Genomic DNA, 22,439 nt, shown 5'->3' on the forward strand with positions numbered 1-22,439 from the left:
TAATTTTTTTTTTTWWWAAAAAAAGGAATATAAATTGCTACCTTTTGAGGAGCCAAAGAAAATTAGGGGCTTGTGTAGGCTCTGAGATTTTGCCAGATTTTTTATTGATTGGTGTTAAGTCTGGTTTGCTTGAAAGCGTGTTTGAAAGTGGGCGTGAGCTGTGAGCATTAAGGGATGGATGTGCCTTGGGYTGGGATGCTGCAGGTACAGAATGCTGTGTAACAGTGTCAGTTAATGCCCATCACCACCTCTCTGACCTGGAGAGACTCTGCTGAGCTCTCTTGTTCCTCAGGAGTGTCTCCATCTCCATTGTCTGATCTGGGCACTGTGTGCTGGCATCTGCTTGACTGAGATAGAAATGGAGCAGCTTTCAGGCTTTGGGTTTGAATCTGGAGGAAAAACTCCTTTCTGTTTTCTTACTGAGCATAAGGATGACAGCTAAGGAGAGCAAAAGTAAAGAATACCAATCATATAAGGAGGGGAAAAAAAAAAAGTGAGCCAGCTCATGATAAATAGTGTTGTGACATTAAGGACAGTGTTCAGAGTGCCAGAGAATCCCATGAGACAGCCCTGACCATGAGAKACACCCAAAGTGTGCTGTGTACACTGCTGGTGCCTTGCAGATCCCTTCCAAGTGAAGCTCTGAGCCAGGCCTGATCCCAGGCAGATGTAAAATACACAGCAGGCTCCTTTGAAAGGGCAGCACAGGGTTCCCACAGCTCTCTGCTGCAGGGGRTGTCTGTCAGAGCCACCATGGCAGGAAATGCAGCTCTGAGCTGGGGGCTTTGGGTGATGTTTGGGGCACGTTTGTTCTGTCTGAGTTATGGCCCTTGAGTCCAGCCTAAGGAGAGCAGCACAGCTCTGCCTCACACGAGCTTTGGGAGTTAAGATCTGTAAGGTTCTGTGTAAAGGGAAGGGATGCCTGATTATTGCAGCCAGCAAAATGCACTGCCGTGGCATTCCAGGGTGTTTATCCCAAGTCAGGACCAAGGTTCAGAGGCAGGGAATGTGTGATCTGCAGAGTGCCTCCGCTGGAGCTGCTTCTAATTAGTCATTTTTATGAGCTCCAGAGTCAGACAAAAATGAGGAGCCCTCCCCTTGTGTAGTTTCCTGTTTGCTGGGTGCATGTAAAAGAGATCTGGCCCTGATGTATGTTAATAATGAGCTGATAATGTAAGCCAGCTGAGAGATGTGGAGTTAGTCTGGTCTGCTGCCAAGCGGGAGGTGAAAGTTCAGGAACTGACTCATGTTGCCAAGACCTGGTCCTGTGGAGAAGGTCTGCTCATTAATAGATTGAGTTTCTCATTAGGGCTACAGAGCATATGCTTACAGCTTTTGGGTTTCAGGCTGAAACCCAATCCCAGTAAAAGCCTGCTGAACAGAGCGGCAGATTTACTGGTAAATAAAGGATTAAAGGAACACTTGGCAGGGTTGTTGGACTGGAAACCTGACTGGCCTTTGAAGATTTCTCCATATTGTAGGTCCTCCCTTTAAATTTATACCACGAAGAGACACGTTCTGCTCTTTATTTACCATGCAGCCCAGAGGGCAGGAGCTTTACGTACTCTGCTCTGCATCCAGCAAGGGTAGGAGATGCTTATATCTGTATTTTAAATCAATGCATGATACTGCCCTTAAAGCTCAACATCCCCTGGAAGCTGTTAGCTCAGACTGGTGTAAACAGCCTTCCCTCCTGCCCCCCTCACTTGGAAGCCTTGTCTTTCCCTGCAGAACAAGACTCTGCATTAGTTTTCAGAGCAAGCAGCTCGGCATTTACAGCATCTCTAAAACTACTCTTGTTCTCTTGGTTTTTTTTTTGAATGAGTCTCCAGCAAACAAGCACAACTGCCTGCTTGGGTTACAGCCTGTGACGTTTATTACAGCTGGCCATGAATGGAGTTCATACTTGGCTAAACAGCTTTARCAAACTGAAACGCAGACAGGTTTAAATAGACTTAGAAAGGAAAAAAAAATAAATATAGAGCAGTCCAAAAGCCCTACAGCTGACAAGAGTGTTAATACGGTACTTTGGGAATTCAGGGTGGTGGCATTCGCTTTATGTTTCTTTTTTGAAAGGAAAAMTGATCCCCATTAAAGTTCTGGTTCTTGAATGTGGCTGATGTAATGGCTCTTGACTCTGCCTGAGCTGGCAAGGGTTACCTGGGGAAAYGTGGAGCCAAAAGGAACTGCAGGACAGGCATTGTACACTGGTTGGGATGGTAATAGTTTCCTTTTTCTTTCYATGAATTGGAGTCCATTGCTTTGTTAACTAATAGAGGAGACAAAAGTGCAGAAGTGGAGACAGCCGTGAATTTTATCGARCCCCTCTTCTGACAGAAGGGTTTCCTTTGTTCCTGCCTGCCCAGAAGCCAAAGGCATCTTTAATCATTGCWGCAATCCTATTGTCTCGATCCAATAGCCATGCTAGACCACAGGTTTTACTGAAGCCAGATGTCTGACAGCAGAAAAGTTACAGCAGGGAGAAGGTATCYGGCCTTTTCCTTGCTCAGACACGATGTGACCAGTCAGGCTGRGAGTTCAGGAGTTGAATTTACAGTTTCTGACATGGAAATGAGCTGTAGCTCTGCGTGTGTTCACAAATACAACTCGTGTTTGTGCTTGTGCATGCAGCACGTTTCATTGTGGTGATGCTCAAGGAAATGGATTGTTGTTAGACATAGGATTATATTATAAATAAGATGAGCAGGATTTTTTGTCTCCAAGGCCTTTCTCAAATAGTCTGGAGCAAGCTGTGTTGTTTTCAGGAGCTGAAATCCCCATCAGTGATGGAATTCCTGCAGCAGAGAGGTTTTTCCAGGGAATGAGCAGCYGGGCACAGCCTGGCTCGCAGTGGGATGCTGTGGCTGTGTGGGCAGGGTATTTGTGTGTCCCCAGTGCTCCTCCTGTCCCTGGGCATGGCTCAGAGCTGGGTTCTGACAGACCTGATCATGCCAGGGTGTGCAGCATCTCGCTGGCAGCAGAGCCCTGCGTGCTGCTGATGGCATTGACAGCTTTTGTCCAGCTGTGCCCCCGTGCCCTGCTCCAGGCTCTGTCCCCAGAGCTGCTGTGGCTCTGGCAGCAATGCCAGCAGGGTGTGACACTGCATTGCCCTGCTCCAGGCTCTGTCCCCAGAGCTGCTCTGTGCTGCCAGCAATGCCAGCAGGGTGTGACACTGCATTGCCCTGCCCCAGGCTCTGTCCCCAGAGCTGCTGTGTGCTGCCAGCAATGCCAGCAGGGTGTGAGCACAGCAGACCCTGCATTGCCCTGCTCCAGGCTCTGTCCCCAGAGCTGCTGTGGCAGCAATGCCAGCAGGGTGTGACACTGCATTGCCCTGCTCCAGGCTCTGTCCCCAGAGCTGCTCTGTGCTGCCAGCAAGGCCAGCAGACACTGCATTGAGACATCTGGCCAGACACATCAGCCTCTCTGTCCCTCAGAGGGCAGATAAAAACACTCCTAATGCTTAATAACRTAAATTTGGAGGAGATCTTATGTAAACATATTCAGCGAGCCCTCATTAATTTCCCTTAGGAGCCAGGCTGAATGAAGATGAGTTTGAAAGAAAGGAAGAAATTAAATTTGTCGTTAAGGACTGCACATGTTGGAAAAAATCGTAGGGGGCACTCTGTGGTTTTAGCTGTGTGAATTCGGGATCTGTGGCAGGGACGTGGGGGAGGAGGAAGGTTGGRAAGTTATATTAGGAAAGGATAAAAATAGTGCTTGCAAAATGTATAGCAGGGCTCTATTGCATTGATTTGCAGGGAGCTCTCAGTGATTCTTGAGCACAGCAGCACTTTGGGAGCACAGCACATTCAACCTCTTTGAAAGATGGTGCGAGTCATTTGCTCTSTGCAGTTTTGTGGTGCTCAGCATAACAAACTGGCATCCATCATTGTCATTTGTCTTTGCCAATGACTTTAAGGACGCTTGAGAACCAACAGGAAGGTAGGAGTCTGTGTTCCACCTGCTCCAGAAAATGAACATTTCCTCTGTTTTACCTTCAGAGCTGCACAGAGCTTTGCCTCTGACATTAATGCCCTCCCAAAGGTGCACCAGGCTGTTGCTGTGCTTTGAACATCAGCTGGGTCCAGATTCTTGTAAGGTGTCTTCATCTTAAGCAGCCTTTATCTTTGGCTTCTGAATTCGATCCTTTAGTGTAAACTTTGCCTTGGAAAGGACTTGGTCCTCTTGGCTTCTGCATCTTAATTCCAGAGCTGGAATTGCCAGATGTGCTCCCCCAGACCCTTTCCTCAGCTATGGCACTGATGGAGTGTTTTGGTTTGGCCCTTCTTGGGCAGGTTAGAGCAAGACATTGGAGCAAATAGAAGACTTTAGAGAGGGACTTCTCAATCATCTTCTTTATCTTAAACAGTAAAATTAAAATTAAACCCACGTGTTCATCATTCTTCTACATTTTCTCACGATGGTTTAGCATTCTGTCCATCTCCTTGTGTTTCTCTGGAAGATTTCCTCTTTTGGATCTCGTTCTTCCTCTTGTTTTGACTTTCCCCTTGTCCCTGAGAGAGAACCACTTTGTTCTCTGTCCTGTCCTGCCCCACTCCCATCTCAGCTGCAGGTAAATGGGGAAGAAGAGATGRCAGAAGGGCTGAAGGAGGGCTTGAGGAGCCCCCTCCATCCTTTGTGCCCCTCAGTCACCAAATGGAGCACCCTGTGGCTGCTCTGCAGAGCTGGGATGCTCCCACCAAGCTGGGAGTCARGACAGGATACCCGAGACAGAAATGTGGGGTTTGGGGAGCAGCTGCTCACCCCGAGATCCACAGTGGCCTTTGCTCTCTCAGCAGCAGCCAGGACACTTTACAAACAGCCCCTGGAGGTGCCAGGAGCACAAAGACACCAGTGMTCTACCCAGCCCTTTTAATTAATCCCTGGGAAAGAAGGTGTTTAACCAGATAAATTTCCGCTCGGTTTGTGTCCTGCTGCTCTTCTGGAATGATGAGTTGCTTTGTGCTCTSTGACAAAGAATTACTTGGAGGTTAAAGGTGACACTGAGTTCATTTCCCGAGCGGGCAGGGCTGTCCCCCACCCCCTCAGCCTCATTTCTCAATTAATCTTCTCATAAATCCTCATTGCATTTTTGAAATGGAGATGATTAGCAGGGTTGTAGCCAGGATATTGGGGCATATTTTAAGTCAGTTTGTGTACAAGCTGCTATTTAATATATGCAGGTATTAAAAATGTGTGTGCATTGCATCTGTGTTCCAAATTCCTCCATGAAGGAGGAGGAGCAGAGAGTGAAGGATAAGTGTCTGCTTTAACTCTTGAATTAAGTTTTCATATAAGTAATAAACTTCTTTTTTTCAAGAAGCGATTAGAAAATACCTTGGGAGCTGGGACTTTGCTGGTACAGCACATGGTCAGTTTGCTCTCTTTTATGAAATGTTACTGATTTACACCAGTGGTGAAACTTTCATAAGAGTGAAATTACAACAGTTAAAGCCTGAGCYAAGTCAGTACTTCCATGGTCTCATTTCCTCCCCGATTGAGATGTTTTACACCAAACTTGCACAGATGCCTGGAGACGCCAGGCAGCGGAGGTTGAGGCACTTGGTTCCCACTCGGAGAAGCTGACAGACTGGAGTCTAATCCTGGAAGCATTTGCTGCCTCCTCTTGCCAAGTTCCATCCATCATCAGTGAGACTCTCCCATCCTCCTGCCTTCCTGCTCTGATGCTTTGCCCTCTCCCCTCACCGTGACCCTGTCCCTGCTCCATATGTGTCACCTGCAGGGTGACACAGTGTCCCCAGTGCCCTGCTGGGCTGGACCCTGCCCCACACAGGCTTCTGACATGTTGGTTATCCTTCTGTGTGGAAATGGAAGGATTGGATTTGTGGATAACAACATCAAATGACTCTAGAGATGTCTGATTTCTGTGCTTAGCTTTATAGAATCTCCTGGAGAACTCAGTCACGCTGCCTCGCTTCCCTACCTGGGTACAGGGAGAATGATTGATTACATCTGTTGTACATTCAGTTGCTGAGCAGGGATGATAATTCTGGATGGGGTTTATTCACAGCACAGTGCAGGACCCCGAGGATGTGAGCCCTGAGACACGAATTGCCAGTTATGAACATAACAAGATGTGTGTTTAAAGTGTATTGCACACCCCAGGGAAAGCTGGCTCAGGTGTGATTGTGAGAAACTCCTTTTTCCTTCTTAGCYTTGGAATTACTCACTGTCAGGTTATAGCTGGCTCCTGGAGTAAATCCCTTGTACTTGTGGAATGCAGAGCACAGAGCAGGCTGTCTCAATGTGGGGCTTTTGGCAGCAAGGTGATAGAAAGTCCTGTTGTTTATGTTGCTGCTTGGCTTTGTTTCTAATGAGCACCTTTTTACAAGAAAAATTATTCTCCCTTTTCCTTTCTGGATGGGAAAAACATTGTAATTAATTTATTGAGTCCTCTGTGTCCTCTTTGTACACCTTTTGYAGCTGAAAGCTTCACTCTGCACAGGTCTCTGCGCTCTTTGATGCTCTCAATTCTTGTTGGTTTTTGTGGCAGTGAAGAGTGCTGAGCAAATTGCCCCATTCAGGCTCTAGGACCCTAATCTCTCTTTAAACAAGGAGCCTGTGCAAAGCAATTCAGTGTCTAAACAGAGTGAGAGCCTATCAGCATCTGACAGAGACTTAAACAGCAGAGGAAAGCACAGAGCTATTAAAAACCAGCCAAGGAGACACAGGACGAGGAATTGATACATTGCCAAGGCCAGAACTTGTTCAAGTTTATAACTTACATCTTGCATGTTCCCGTTTTTTGTGACACTTGGGATTTTTTTTCTGAAGTATTCAACTAACTGTGATATTCGTGCGTTTCGATCATTATGGCATTYTGGCCAGACTTTCAAATGTTGTGGGGGCTTTGGTGAACCATCTTGTCAGGCTAAATTTGATCCATCCCCTGCAGAGAACTGTCTCTCACATAATTGTACTGCCATGAGATTGAGATTCCTTCAGCTACGTGTCTTCAGTGCAGAGAAACAGTCCAGGTCTCTGAAAAGGTACTGGTTAAGTCAGAAAATATTGATCACGTTGTCTACTTATTCCCCTCTTTTTGACTTCCACTGGGTTATTTCTGTGTCCTTTAAAGACCAGGAAAAAAATCCCAGACAGGCAGTGTTTAACTTGGTCTTTTGTGTGTAGAACTCTATGCGTTTTTGAAGCACAAGTCAATCAAACTGAATGATAGCTTCTCTCATTTCATCGCCAGAGAAACTGGGTTGCAGAGGTTTCCTGTGGCTACCATATGTTTTTGATGGAGCTGGCAATAAACTCCGGTGTCCTAAATCCTTCTCCTCTCTCCAGCTCTCAGACAGGATCAGCTTAAGTGCTGTTTGCTTTGTSCTCGTGGTGCTGACACAATGAATGGATGCAGCATCCATGGGGTTGCCACAATGAGGCAAATGGGGCTGGAGGAAAGGCCACCGTGTGACATTTTGCTCACAGGACACTGACATTTGCAGCCTCTGGCCAGCAGAAAACCTCAGAACCTGAATGCTGTCTGTATAGAAATTTCCCAGTTTTTTTTTTTTTTTTTTAATTCTTAACAAAAGCTTTCATTAGCCAAAATTCGAGTTCCAGATATTTATCTTTGATTCCATGCAGTAAACTTGCTTAAATAGGTCAGATGGCCTCGGCAGTGCAGACAATTGGGAATGTCAGCCCTGGAAGGGGGGAGTGATTCCGGAAATCTGTGCTGACCTTTGCATGTACACTGTTGTTTTACAGACTTTTTAAGGTCATCAACCAGTCTGAGAAAACCATTTATAGATTTCAGTCCCGAATGTCAGGCAAGCCTTTGACTGACACAGCTCTATGAATAGAGAGAGAGGAGATAGGTCTGGAATAAAAGGATATTTTGGGATGTTGCAGTCAAARGGTGGGATGTACAAAACTGCAAAARAACATTGGAGGYTGTTACTAAAATATTGGAAATGCRTTTCTAATGTGCAGTTTTCTGAAAGCTCAATGTTTCCAAATGAGTCTCTAAAGATTCTCTTTTCTGCTGGGGAAAGGGCTGTGCCTCTCAAGCAGCTATTTGTGCTTTATACACGTGGCTGTTGTGTTGGTAATCCTGAGGAAAATGGAACAACCTGACAGATGTTGGATAAGGCTTTAGAACGCAGAGGTCTAATCCTGCCTTYTAATCGATGCAACTAAAACAAGGAGTTTTACATGTAGTTAATGACCCTGCTGTGGATTGTCTGCACATCAGTGCTGGCGTTCAGATCACCCTTTTAATTCTGGGTGAGTTCTTGGCCTCWGTGCCTCCCTGCCTGGCAATGAGCTCTATCATCTAATCCTACACCGTTTGAAATAGTTGGTTTTTTTTTTTTACCCACTTTGAGCTCCCATCATTTTGTTTCGGTGGCCATCCCATTGTTTTAGTGTTTTGGAGGAGTCCAGAGGTTCCTGGTGTACCTTTTTTCCCTCCTTGCTGTGCTCCTGACAGCTCTGAAATTCCAGTGCTGTCTCTGCTGGAGGAGAATGGGGCGAGTGCTCACTTCTGTACTAAACCCACGATTGTCTCTGGAACTTCAGAGAAGATTTGATCTGTGGGAATATACAAAGGAGAAATTCATTAAGGATATGCTCCCAAAATGGGAGAGAAGTCTATTTAATAGAATATTATTGCAGTTTTTCATTTAGCAATATACTGAATGAATGGAGTTAATCTCTCCCACTGAAATAAAATAGGAAATTTGTTCACAATGACTGATTATAATGTCTCCTGACAGTMTTTGCAATGTGGTTTAATTGAACTCTGATCTAGGCTAAATAAGTCTCTGTCTACATCTGGGCTTAAAATATGTCTRACTGGTTACCAATATGTGAATAAGAATATCCCAGATCAGTCAGCAAAGCTCTGCAGGTACAAAAGTTATCCTTGGGCTTCAGGTTTCAGTTTAGTGAAAAGAATTGATAAAATAATTTTGTTATCAGGTGTTATTTTGATGAAATAGCTCTCACCTGGTGCTCACAGAATATTTGAGAACTGGCTGCAATTTCCCTCAAATGTTTGCTGTATGGATTTCTTTGCTTGCAGARTTTATTTTTAGCTTCACAAATTGGTCTTCAGAAGCATTTGACACTTGACATTGTCTGTGTGCAATTAGTCCAGGGGTCTCTCTGTTCCCTCAGAAGATGAGGAARCAGATCTGATGGGCTCAAACAGAAAATGTGGTTTCTGCAGTTACCCTTCCATCCAGCCAGTTCTTTGGAAGGGTCACAGAATTGCAGTTGTGAAGCCAAATTGTAGTTTTGGGAGTATGAGGCTCCAGTTATCCCTGTAAGTTGTGCTGAGGAAAAATCCAGTGTGGATGTGAAGACACCAACAAGCCATTGCTCCCTCCCAATATTTAATCAACCTCACAGTCAAAAATCTCTTCCATATCCTGAATTGGAGCTTGTTTGGTTTAAGATTCCACTCAACCTTTCCATCAGCAAAATTTCCTTTTTCTAGATGTGAAGAAAAGGGAACTTGGAGGGGATGAGAGTACAGCTAAGGTCATYCTGAGGTCTGAATGAATGTATTTGCTGAGCTCTAGTTCTAACCAAAATATTGCTACAAAGATTTTGTCCACTGTGAAGTCACTAAATGTGACTGAATGTGGTGCTGGCACAGAAAATTAAGGGAAGATGAACCAGAAAACATAGCTGTTGACATTTTGCGGTGAAGGAAACATCTGTGCTGATTGAAATTAATCTTTCCTACTCTTATTCTTTCCCTCTTCTGTATTTCCTGAGCTGGAATATGTAATTTGCTCTGCAAGAGCAAGACAGGTTTGTAGTGGAAGAGGGGGTCAGAAGAGAATTCAAGGATGTGAGGATTTTGTGAAGGTGTGGTTTGTGTAGGGTGCTCACCTGGGTGTAGGGACAGGTGGGAATGGGTGGAAGGAACAGGGATCATCTKTACAGCATTTGCAGCATTTTAGGTGGTGGTGGTGGTGTAAATAACATTAGGTGGGTTTTTTTTCCAAAAACTGCTGGCATGGAATTGGARCAAAAATTAAAATGAGTATGGTAGAGCAGTCAATGACAGCTACATTTAGGAGTGGAGGAAAGGCAGTGGGTAAAGCTGTCGGAAGAAGGAAGGAGAAGATCCTGCCTTCAGCATGACAGAATTCTTGGTGGGAGCTTCAGCTGAACTGTGTACTGGTTAACAGGAGAACAAGAAGCACAGAAATCTGTTCAGCACTTTTCTTTGGGTTTGTTTTCATGGAAGGGGTAATTGTGAATGTGCCTTTGAGGGCCWGACAAGGTGCAGAGAAAGGAGGAACAATGGGAGAAGGTTTCCTGAGCTCTGCTGATCCTCTCTGGCTCTGGCTCAGGAGCTCCTGGCCGAGGGGACAGGCAGATGGCTGCCTTGGAGGCTCAGTGGCTCATCAAACATCAGCCACTGCAGATCCGTGGCCACTGGCCAGTAATCTCCCACCCACAATCTCAACCCTTCATTCCCAGTCCAAAAGAAAGGCACTTCAAACCAACCTCATAAAAGAGCAACTCAAAGACATTAAGCTTTTATGACTGTTCAATGAATCCAGCACCCAGGGCTCCAGCTCCATGTGAAATACCCCCAAAGAAAATTCCTCTTTACGCTGGAATCCAAGAAATAATAATAATACAGATGAGAACTCAGTGTTTCACATCCACTGAACTCACTGGGYTGGAGGAATTTGAGCTGCTCTGTCACACTGGAGCCAGTGATGTGCTTAACAGATGCCTGCTCGGGTTCAGATGAAGTGCTGCAGGAGCATATGATGCCAGAAGGAGGATTAAAAAGTCACCAGGCTGTTACAAAGAAGAAGTAATTACTTGTAAGCCTTCACTTTTGTTCTTGGCTAATACTGGCTTTGTTTGATGGTTCTTAACCTCTTCCACGCAGGGTTTCATCTCTGGGCGAGCTGTGGCTCCTGTTGGGTGATGGAAAGGGGTGAAGCACTCACTTTGCTTGTCAGACAGCCCTGAGTGCTGCCCTCAGCTCAAACTGTCACAGAGCTGCAGCACTTCATTAAAACGAGGTGCACATTTGGGCAAAACAAGTTGAAAATGGAGAAATCTCTTCCAAAGCACCTCAAAGCACTGATAGGCAGAGCTGCTTTTTTAAAAATTGGTTTTTCAGGTAGATAAAGTAAACARCACTTAGTGATTATTTGAAATAATAGCTTGTGGTAGGAAACTCAGGAAAAACCTTGGCATTTTTGTTTGAATAGATTCTCTGATAAATTAAAGAACTTGGAGCTGATCAAGCATACAATAATGTTCTCTGGAAGTGCTGGTAATTAATTRCACCAGGACATGAAGGTTATTGGGTAGAGATGAAGAGAATAGAACAAATCCCTTAAGTGATGGTGTGCAGTTGCTGATGCATGTTGTTGGGATTCTAAAAATAAAATGGACAATTTTAACTATCAGTTTTATCAGTAAAAGGCTCGAAGTGCTTAAATAAATTGTCTAAAGTACAGCCTTCACCATAGAAATATAGGAATCCATTATGTATGGTATGAAAGTGGGTGGAAATCTTTAGACTACAATAAAAAAAAAAAGTAAAGGGTTTTTTTTTTCTGCTGTCAGTCTGGCCACATGGGTTTTGCTGTTTGTATTCAGCTTGTTAAGGCAGGAGTTGCATGACTGTTTTTCTTAATATTGGGCCAAGTCCTGCATACCTCATGCATGTGATTAACCCAGGATAAATGAAGTGCCTGCAAAAATGAGCCCACTGTCTGTCTGAGGATAATGTGCTCCAGCTAAAGTCCTGGGAATTGCACAAAAACAGCTGCTAAGTCTCAAGCTTAGATCCTGACCARCAACCCCTTGAAATCACAGGACCTCACTTGTCTCTGCAGCCTGCTGAGTTTATTTCTGTGTTTTGTGGCTCTGTTGAAGGCAGAGATTCCCTCAGGAGCGGTGGGGCCGTGTCTGAAGTGTCTCTGGTCATGGAAACACTTCAGCAAACTGTCCCTGTTGTTTGAAATCCAATATTTTTCCTTCCCACAGTGTTTATGTGCTTCCCTTAACCTGAGCAGCAGGGCACTGAGACAGAAATTCTAATGAGTCACCAAGTCAAATTCAGTAGCCAAATTGGCCACTAAGAAGGGGACTTCTTGTCTTGCAAACCAGGTGTTTTTATTGAAAATGAATTGTTGTCTGTAATGTACAATGTCAGTGGTTGTTCCTACAAAGGGCTGTGGGGCGGTGACCAGATCCCAGCAGGCTCCTCCAGGGTGGGTGAAGGATTTAGAGAGGAAACTTCTGCATCAAAAATGCAAATTCTGAGAGAAACACAAAGGTTTCCTTTCCTTGAAACATCCATGGTCCAAAGTGGATCTTCCTTGTGTTCCTTACAAAAGTGTTAGAGCACTTTGGGATGGAAGCCTGCCAAATTCAGGTAAGGGGAAATCAATCAGCTCAGGAGGTGGCATCTGTAGCATCTCTTTCAGCAGAATTAAAATGTGTGCCAAGGATTGGAGACTTGCAGGGCTGTAACAGTGGGTTGAACTCGTATTTTGTGTTTTAAATGTAATTCTTCTTGATAGCGAGGGTGTTGTGCTGGTAATTCACTATTTCTTTTCCTATTTTTACTCTTTTTTTTTGTTTTGGTTTTGTAAAAAATTCTGTCCAGTCATGGCAGTCTGTTCATTTGAGAACTATTCCTACCATCCAGTGCTGGTGCATGAATTAAACATGAGTGAACACATCTTAATTCCTTATTTCAAATTTATGGCTGCTGTCCTTTGAGAGCTCTGATTTTCTCCTCCTCAACATTTGTCTCCTTCCTTTTTTTTTTCTTAATTACCTCACCCCTGCCTTCCAGAGCCCTCCCCTGTCCCTGCCCCAAGCAGTGCTGGCACTGTGGCATTGCACAGGACCTCAGTGGGGTTCTCTGCCAGCAGCAGCCATTTGGTGCCATGACAGGTATCGATTGTTTATTCATTCCTTGAAAACATTTAATTAAATTTGACTGCATAATTAGCACGTTAGCAGCTAGGCATGCCAGGGCAGCAAATGTGATTTGCAGAAATCCTCTGGGCTGCAGCCCTTTGTGAGGAAGGTGGTGAGACAGTGTCTCTGGAGGGTGTTTTGGGATCCTGGTGTTCCTGAGTTTCAGATGAATCCGTGCATTCTGTGCTGCCCTTGTGGTTRCCCTTCTTCTTTAAAGAGCTGAACCTACACAGAATCTTGAATCCTGTTTCTGATGGGATTCCCTCAGAGCACTGGAACTGAGGGCAAGCTCTGCTTTTTAAATACTCGAGACAGTACATCATCATTCATTTATTTTCTGTACCTACAGCTGATCCCTTCAGTGTGAGTCAAGAAGAGGGCTTGTAAGTTATATGTCACAATCATAATGTAATTTAATTGTTATCTACCCTAGTTCAGGCAATAAATTTTACCTTTCAACAGTAAGTGTTGTTAATCTTGACAGGAAAACAATGTTTAGGTCAAAGGGATCTGATGTTCAGCTGAAACTTGAAATTAGCCACTATGTGCTGATTCTGTCTGTGTGCATCTTACATATTAGTGGTTGTTGAAATATTTCTAGATTGTGATGCCCAYCTGCATTTAAAGAACTGAGGAAATTGAGATACTGTCAATATTATACCCCAGAGATATGGACTGTAGTGCCAGMAGCACTAACACAAGAGCAAGGTTTCTTGACAGAGTGAAGTGGGGTGTTATTTGAGAGTCCTTAGGAARGCAGTTTCTTTGTCCATAGTGCATAAACTTTTGATCTGCTGGCCAGTGCTCCTGCAGGGCTGGGGGTCACTGGGCTCTTCTAACCTGTTGCATTTTATTTTCTTTTGCAAATGTAATGCAGAAAAGAACTATCTACATCTAAACATGCAGTTACCCTGTAAATATTTTTTTTGCATGGAATAATGCTTGTCCCTAACTCACCAAGTGCCTCCACTGAAGTTGTGCTAAMTGTCCCTTGGAATCTGTGAGCAGCCTTGATATAACTCCGTCACCTTTTGTTTCCACAGTGACCGAATGTCGAGGGGTGTCGGACAATAATCAGCGATTTTCTTCGTTACCAACGTACCTCCCTGTGAGCTATCGCATCTTCAATGCTGAAACGTCGTTCTTCCTCAAAGAAGCCAACCAGGACTTCATGAGAAATTCCAGTTTGCAATCCAGGGTGGAATCGTTCTTCCCGTACAAAGCCAAGAGRCCGCCCGTGTTGAACGCCAGCTACGGCCCCTTTTCYGTCGAGCAGGCTGTGCCCCAGGACCTCATGTTAACCTCCAACTTTTTCGGATCYGCCAACAAGTTCWCCTWYAACTGGAAGCTGAAGGCTTACATCCTGAGCACCAAGATCTACCTGAGCAAGCCCAAGGTGCAGGTGCTGTTCTACATCGTGGGCAGGGACTGGGACGATTTCAGCCCCTCGGAGCGGCTGCCCTGCCTGCGCGTGTTCGCCTTCCGCGAGACGCGCGAGGTGCGCGGCAGCTGCCGCCTCAAGGGCGACCTGGGGCTGTGCGTGGCCGAGCTGGAGCTGCTGCCCAGCTGGTTCAACCCCCCCTCTGTGCTGACAGGTCGTAAGAAACCGGTGGAGCCGCTGGAAGGGAGCCCTGTGGAGCTTTACTACACCGTTCAGCCTGGAGAGGAGAAGGGAGAGTGCACGGCTGAGGATATCCGCAAGGGTAACGCCATCCGGCCGGGCAAGGACGGCGGGGATGACACCATGTCCCACCTGCAGAGGATTGGCTCTGTCAGCCTCTACCGAGGCCAGGAGGCGTCCCAGCTGACGGAGCTGAGGCTGGACAGCAACATCGTGGTGTGGCTGCCCTCCAAGCCGGTCAAACAGGGGGACGTGGTGAATGTTTACGTGACAATCGCCAACAATTCCACGGTGGATCAGTTCCTCCTCAGGTATGGAACGCTGYGCGTGTTTCTGACATGGTATCGTGTTTCTGACGTGGTATACAAAGGTGTTGGGGATGTGGAATGAATCTTAACTGGTTTGAAGTTCATCCCCACTGAAGGTTGCTCCTAGTCCCTGAAATCCCTTATTTTCCTCTTTGCATGCYGTGAAGAGGATTGAAAGCCGCCGTCACCGGGAGGCTTTTAACGTGTCTGCCGTGCCATTTATCACAGGCCCGCAGTGTGCAACAAGGTACAAAACTGCCGCTTGAGCGGGGCTCTTTCTGAGCCGTGACAGACAGTCAGACATCAGAAAAGTTCTCTGCTTTACAGGGCTTTTAAAATCAGGTTTTTATTGCACAGGCATGGAGTTTAAATGTAGAAAAACTTCAATTACCTGCTTTTCTGTAAGTGCTCTGGCAGAGCTTGCCTCTCCCACACACRGAGTGGTTTTGTTAGGAGAGCTCTGTAGGGAGGGTTTAACTATCCGCTTGCAGTTAAGCAGTGTTTGTCTTTGCCAACACATCTMTCCTTTAAAATAAAGCCCAACGTGTTTGATATTGCTGCTGACTGTAAGGGGCTGTTAGAAGTGAGTGCCATTATTTTGGACAGGAGTGGGAACACAGGAACTGCCTTACTGGGTCACATCACTTTCCTTTCATTTTCATTTTTAGCAGTTTCCCTACCGATCAGATGAAAATCCTTTGAGGATGACAAAGACTGGGAAAGTTGTTAATCACTGAAAAATTTGATGTATCTTTTTTTAACTTGTTACCAGGCTTTAAATTCAGTGGAAATTTCCACGGTGATAAGCAACAATTGCTCTCTAAAGCCTCGGGGAATCAGTTTCCCAAAAGATTCTGCACATGAAAGTATTTATTTCTAAGGCTTATATGAATTAGATTAATACATAGTTGACAACTACCGAGGAGAATAGCCTTTAGAGCAGGAAGTGTCGCTTGGCAGATAAAAGGCTTTTATTTGAAAAAAGGGGGGTTTTAGTCATCCCAGAACCGTTTGCAGCTTTGGTTAAATTGGCAAGATAATCTCCCAGACACCTGTTTACTGAGTGAAACCTCYGTGGTAGAAGTATTTTGTGATGTTGTTACTTCTGTTGAAAATCCCTTTACACAGAGTGGTAGAAACAGAATACTTTTGCACATAACAAACAGAGCTGTGGTGAGAGCAGAAATTCAAGGCAGTGTTTTTTGGGTGAATGGGAGTGGGGATCACTCTGTCTTTATTTTCCTGAAAAGTGAGTTGGAGATAAACAAGCTTGTTGAAAWCTGGGGATGTATTTCTTAGCTCAGAAATGCATTTGAGAGGTGCAGGAGGCCTTATAATGTGGAATGTTGGGAGTTGCCTGTGTGGACAAAGTTGGGAGTTGCCTGTGTTGCTTTTGTGGACAAAGAGGATTGGCTTTAGTGTTGGGAACAGGTGACTGTTCTGAAATGCACAGTCTGACACATGTTGGTGCATTGTTGGTTCTGTGTCAGCACAAATGCAGAGTTCAGGCCACATTCTCTTGCTGAAAAACCTTTTTTGGTGGAAAAATTATTTAATTTGGTGGAAAGAAGATTTGCATTTTGAACCAGATGCAAGAACACAAGAGGCTGAGAAATGAAGATATTTTTTAAGTGTCATTCTCTTACATCCCATGGGGATGTGCAGGTGGTTGTTCTCTTGTGATGTAGCACAGGGTTGACTGAATTCCTGGAAATCAGCCCTGTTCAGTGGGCTTCCTCCTCTCCATGGCCAAGGCAAGAAAATGAATGGGAGAGGTTGCAAAGCAATGTTGATTTTGAAAYGTGTCTCACAGGCCTGGTGGGCTCGTGGATCTCCCAAAGCTGTGGCTCTGCTASGGCATCAGATGGAAGCTTTGCTAAAGGTGTCTGTGTCAAAGAAAGGAAATGGTTTAACTGCTTTCCTGAGCCTGCAGGAGGGGAGGGATGGTTGATCCCACTGTATGGGACCATCCCATGAGCTCTGGGCTCGTTCTGTTGGCTGCARAGGTTGTTTTGGTGGCAGAGGGCAAAGCCAAGTGAAGCATCCTGGGTCTGGGGTGGAAATCTGCTGTCTCCAGTGCCCCTTGCGAGGTGTGAGAGGGTGTGGAGTGCGAGCAGGGATCCATGGAGTGTGTGTGTGACAGAAGCAMAGCCCAGAGAGCAGCAGTGCATATGCTGGGGCTGCCTGGGGGCCCCCTTAACCTTCTCCATGGCCATTTGCCTGCTCCGAGAGAGCTCTGTGCCCTCATCCTCTTGGGTTCCCAGCACAGCAATCCCTACATCCTATGACATGCACTCACATTTAATCATCCTAAAGAAAAAACACACCACACAYTATCCCCGGGCACAGTGGGCTTGTTTATTTTCTGCTCCTTGTATATTATTCATTGAGGTATTGCAGCGTGCAGTGCTGAAGCAAACAGCATGTGATCATTGCTTGGGGGGTGGGAAATAATAGCTACAAATCCTCYCTGGCAAAAGGGGAGCAGAGGGGTCTGAATGACCTCATAGCCACAAATCAGGGCAGTTGAAACCGTGCTCTTAAACTGTGTCTTAATTCAGAATCTGGTGCTGTATCTACGAATTTMTCAGTCCAGAATGACTGGCGTGGCAGGGAGTGATGGGGCATTAAYGCTGTGGATAAACACAGCTCTTCCTTTCTCACACCCAGGGCGCACAGGACTCTTGTGGGAGCAGTTCAGACCATCCTGAGAGGCTGCAGGTCCTGTTCCTGTCCTGCTGTGCCACCTCTGGTAACTCTTCAGGCATTTAAGATATGCAAACACTTGGTCARCATCACCCTGTTACTGAATTTATTTGGATTTCCTCCCATGGAAGGGGTTTCAGGCTTGCCTTACATTATCAGCAATAATGTGAATGGGAAAATCTCCATAAAAGAGCTGGAGGAATAGAGAAGGGGAAGGAAAATACTGCTCTGCTTTTCTACTGCTGGTTTTCTGGGCTCCCAAAAGAGAGATGAATTGCACTTGCTGCTGATTGTACAGGGAGGAAAACGACTGTTACCTCTAGCAGTTGGTAAAATATGAACAGAAGGAAAGTAGCATCAGTACAGGAAAGAAAATAAAAAAAAAACCCCAGCAATCTTTGAAATGAAGATCACTGARGTGTTGGGTCCTTGGCAGAGCTGTTACAAATTGTTACCACTGGGTTTGGCAGAGCTGCCAGCATTGACTGTCACCTCTCCAAGTGCTGTTCCATGCTTTTCTCATCTGAATCATCATTTTGGGTGCATTGTCTGACGATTGGAAAGCAGAATCTTTAGGGCATGACCCTGTTCTTGAGTGCTTTTATGAACTGTCCTCGCACCCAGCAGGCTACAGAACGGGGAGAGAATCATAACCACAGTGAAAATGAGGTGTTCTTGTGGGGTGGACTTTGAGAAGGTTACACATAATTGCTGGGGTAGCTGAAGGTGAGGAGGAGGAGGGGGCACTGCAGAGGGAGGGCTGAAGGCATCAGGCAGCTCTGGAAAGGTTCCCTGTGTGCATTGCTGGGTTTGTTCTGTCACTGAGTGCTTTCCCAGGTACCACAGCACCAGAGGATGCTGCCAGCTGCTCTTCAGGCCATGCCATGGCATGGARGATCTGGCAGAGCTCAGAACAGCCCAGGGCCAAGGCCAAAGGTGTGGGAGTACTGAGTGCTTGGGGTCATTGCTGGCAGCAGATCAGCCCCAACTCTGCAAGGTGCTGAACCCCCAGATAACCTGATTTACTGCAGGATAAGTAAAGAGAGAGGGGATGAAGTTCTTACATTCTGATTGGAGAAAAGAGCTGTTACACAATAGTATTTTTTCCTTCCCTTCAGACAGATTTTTTTTTCTTTACAGATTTTTGCAGTGCAGCTCATAGCACCTGAAGGGATGTTGGTTGTAATCAGTGCTCCCTCCATCCAGCAAACAAATCAACCCAACACAATGGATAATTAGTAGTAATAATAAATCTACCAATTGGATAAGATAAAGGATAAATGCAGTGAGGAAAGCTATTAAAGCCACGAGCTGAGACAGCTTTTACATTTCAGTGCCTAATGRGTATTGACAGCAGGGCTGTGTTGGGTGGTGCTGGCAGCAGCTGAAGATGTGGAGGAGGATGCAGAGCAACCCCACAGAGCTGCCCGAGGCAGAAAAGGTAATTATGGTCATAATATCAGTGTACAGCCTGCCTGGGAGTCTCAATATAGAAAGGCATTTTGGAAAAACTGGTCCTGGAGAATGGGGATCTCCAGCAGTAGCTCTGCCTGTTTTACATGAAATACCTGTTRGAGCCTCCCTAGGGAGTAAAACCTCTTGGATGAGCTTGGCACTGCCCTCAACTGTATGTGAAAGAACCAAAACCAGTAACGTTTTCAAGCAGTTACTGTTTGCTTTTAGATGGTGACCTTTTAATCCTACCTGATGATAAAATAACTTTCACCACCCTGAAATTTGCTGTACTTAGGTGTTGTTTTATCAGATGTTGAGACTGCAGTGTGGTGGCATCATGGCAAAACAAGTGACATTGTAATGAATAACTGAAGTTGAAGGTGACCAAAACATGCAGAACCTAAACCAGAGCTGGAATCACTCTCAGTTTTGTGCTAACCCCTAAGTTGGGATGAATTATCCCAAGTATCTGTTCTCCACAGTAAACTGAATTCTGTTCTTCAGCTCTGAAATGAAGATGATTCATATTTAAAACCAGCAGAGCTTAGAGTGAAATGAAGAGAGACAGAAGAGTTTGGTGGGATGCTCTTCTGGCTGTACATGTGTGTTTCCAGATGGGAGAATTGCAGCAAAACACTTTCCATGTCCTAAGCAGTTTTGCAGTGCTTAAATATTKAAGAGTGATCTCACAGCAGGAAAGCATTTCAGGTGACATCTGAAGGGGAGAGGAGTTTGGAGCCCCCAGACTTGCTTTTGTTGTCTCTTTATTTCAGAATATATTTCTAATGGGAAAACAGTGATTTTATGGCATTGACAGGACCCCTAAAGCCAGGTGCCAGGCCAGAGCTGCTTTGCAAAAATGCCCAGAGCTCTAAATTTGAAGGGGTTTTATATATTTCATTGACAAAGGTTTATGCACTTCAGTGTTTGGTGTTCAGCCTTGTGAAACTTTAAATCCTACTGGTGTTCTGTTCGTTTGTTTGGGGTTGTTTTGTTTTGGGTGTGGGGTTCTTTTTATTTTATTTTCTCTTCTATAGAATGATTGGTAACAATTCAGCAACAAATCTACAGTGGAGCAGTTTATTGAAAGAAAAGTCRTGCTCTAGTCCTTATTGTGCACTAATTAGGAACTTGAGACTGGGATTCTCTTCTTATTTCTGCTCAGGAGTTCCTGATAGTTCAGGAAAATCACTTTTCTCCTGCTTCCAGCTTCCCTTCTGGTTGGAGCAGGGTTCAGTGAGGAGGCTGGGCTGTGCTCTGTGTGCCCCACTCAGCACAGGGAATCTCTGGTCCCTGGAGGATCTGTGTTCTGTAATAAAAGCAGCAGGARATCATTCAGCAGTCGTTACACTGCAGGGATTATGGTTTTAGTGAGTACCAAGGCTCCAGCAGCACCTTACAAGTGCTTTGTTGAGATTTCTSCGAAGTCAATTCATAGCCATGGTGYTATCAGCTTGGATATTCTGCTCCAGTAAGCAATGGGGGCAGCCTGCTGGAGCACTCCTAATTACCATTTACTAGAGACKATGACACGCTAACGGTGAAAGGGGAAATATTTCCCAGTGTAGCTTTCAAAAGYGTTTGTGATGTAAAAAATACCTCTGCAGAGAAAGGAATGCATTAATGCTATTTTGAGAGAGTGGCGTCTCACTCCAGTTTAATTTCATTAGCCCTTAGCAGGCACTTTCCAGTGTCACATTGGTGTCACCACAGGCAGCTGGGTCCTCCAAACAAAGGACTCATCCTCAGAGCTGCTAAGATGGGAGGATGYCCTTCAAAAAGGGGCTTCTCACCAGAACAGGTGAAGGAAGGAGGGAAGGGTTCACTGGGGTCTATTGTAGCAGTGAGTCCAGTTTAATCAAGTTAAATCAATGCCTTAGCACCTCCATCAGCTCCTGTACAGTGGAGTTCCATCACAAAGTCTTCCAAGAATTAACTCCATTGGTGGAGCAATATTTGCAGGATGTTCTTTGTCTCATGGAAGCAGGAGTTTCCAGAGTGTGGATCTGTGGCTCTCTGAGCCAGGTCCAGGGCTATCTCTGTGGAACTCTAGACAAACCTGAACTATTTATAAATATATAATACCTATATATTTATAAAATAGGTTTGGACTTTGGCACTTTGGGCTTGTTTACTTGAAGACTTTTCCTAATGTGTTGATTGGAAAAGTAGAAGAAATGGATGGGGGCTACTTTAGGGATTGGCCATGAATGGAAGAGAACAAAATGATTGCAGCAGCAGTCAGCAGAGGGTGTGTGACTGTCCGTGCTGCCTCGTGCATGGGGTGTATTGGAGTTTCAGAATGTCATATCGAGGATTCCTGTTCAATCCCCTGCTCTCAGCCGTTTCCCTTCCCATCCTCTCTAATTTTGCCAGACTGGTGAGSTCATTCCTGGCTTCTCCTGCCCGTGTTGTTCCTGCTGTTGGTGCCTCTGGCTCCCGTCCCGCAGCCTCAGCTCTGCCCCACCTTTGTCAAACCCTGCGAGGGATAAGGCAGCGCTCCTTAATTCCTGTTGAGACTGTTAGCCACTTGTGTGCCTCCAGTTACATGTGTTAATTAAATGCTTGGTTCCCTGCCTAATTACAAACGAGGGTGGCTTGTTACGAGATCACACCGTGGAAACCCCAGTCCTCCCAAAGCAGCAGGAAAGGAGGGAAATTCTGTTCTGCTGGGAGTTCAGTTGAATCAAGATAATGTTTTGTGGCTGTCTGGAAAAGGCTGAGATCTGATGCGTTAGGGGATCTCCTGGGAATCCTCAGTGTGATTATCTGACAAGCTGTTTTGGGTTCCGAGGCCCCTGTAAGCAAGAAAGAGTGTGAGCCTGTAGGTCTGGGTGGAAATGGGCATCCCTGAGAAAAATCACATGGTGAGGCTTTAAAACCTCAGTGCATCTGTTAAAGCTGCAGAAATAGGAGTGACGTGCTGGAATCCTGCTCCGAGCAGCACCCCCAGCTCAGAGCTTGCAGGGAGGAGCTTTTGGGATGGAAGGATGAATGAGGAGAAATCCAAGAGCAGGTACCTGTGCTCACAGAACYGTAAAATCTGATGGGTTCATTGTTTTACTGGTGCTTTATAGGGCTCATGATTTAAAACAAAAAGTGTCAGATGGATTGAAGTTTCTATTTTGGCAGAATGCTGCTGCTCCTCCCTCATGGCAGCACAGACACAAAGAAATTAYGTTGTTTATAAGTTCTGATGGCAATTTATAGTTAAAACTTCCAGCAAAAGCACAAGGATGTTGGGAAGAGCTGCTTTGCACTTTATTTCTACTGCTTGCTGAGCTTTCCTATATAAATTATAGAATGTATAGAATTCCTAAATAATTTATATGAATTACTCCAATTTTTGCCATCGTTTCCTGTGGAAACACCCATTGGGTGTGTTCCATGATCTCCCA

General features: G+C 45.3%; 1 protein-coding gene across 1 annotated transcript in view; it reads left to right on the forward strand.

Moving 5' to 3' along the window:
• TMEM132C (transmembrane protein 132C) overlaps positions 1-22,439 on the forward strand; it is a 172,878-nt gene that overhangs the window by 41,089 nt on the left and 109,350 nt on the right. Inside the window, exon 2 of the mRNA XM_057381799.1 lies at positions 13,995-14,883. Coding sequence (XP_057237782.1) covers positions 13,995-14,883 — 889 coding nt within the window. The remainder of the gene's footprint in view (positions 1-13,994; positions 14,884-22,439) is intronic.

Source organism: Malurus melanocephalus, unplaced genomic scaffold, assembly GCF_030028575.1.
Source record: "Malurus melanocephalus ecotype Western Australia unplaced genomic scaffold, MMel_1.1 scaffold_530, whole genome shotgun sequence".
Taxonomy (NCBI): domain Eukaryota; kingdom Metazoa; phylum Chordata; class Aves; order Passeriformes; family Maluridae; genus Malurus; species Malurus melanocephalus.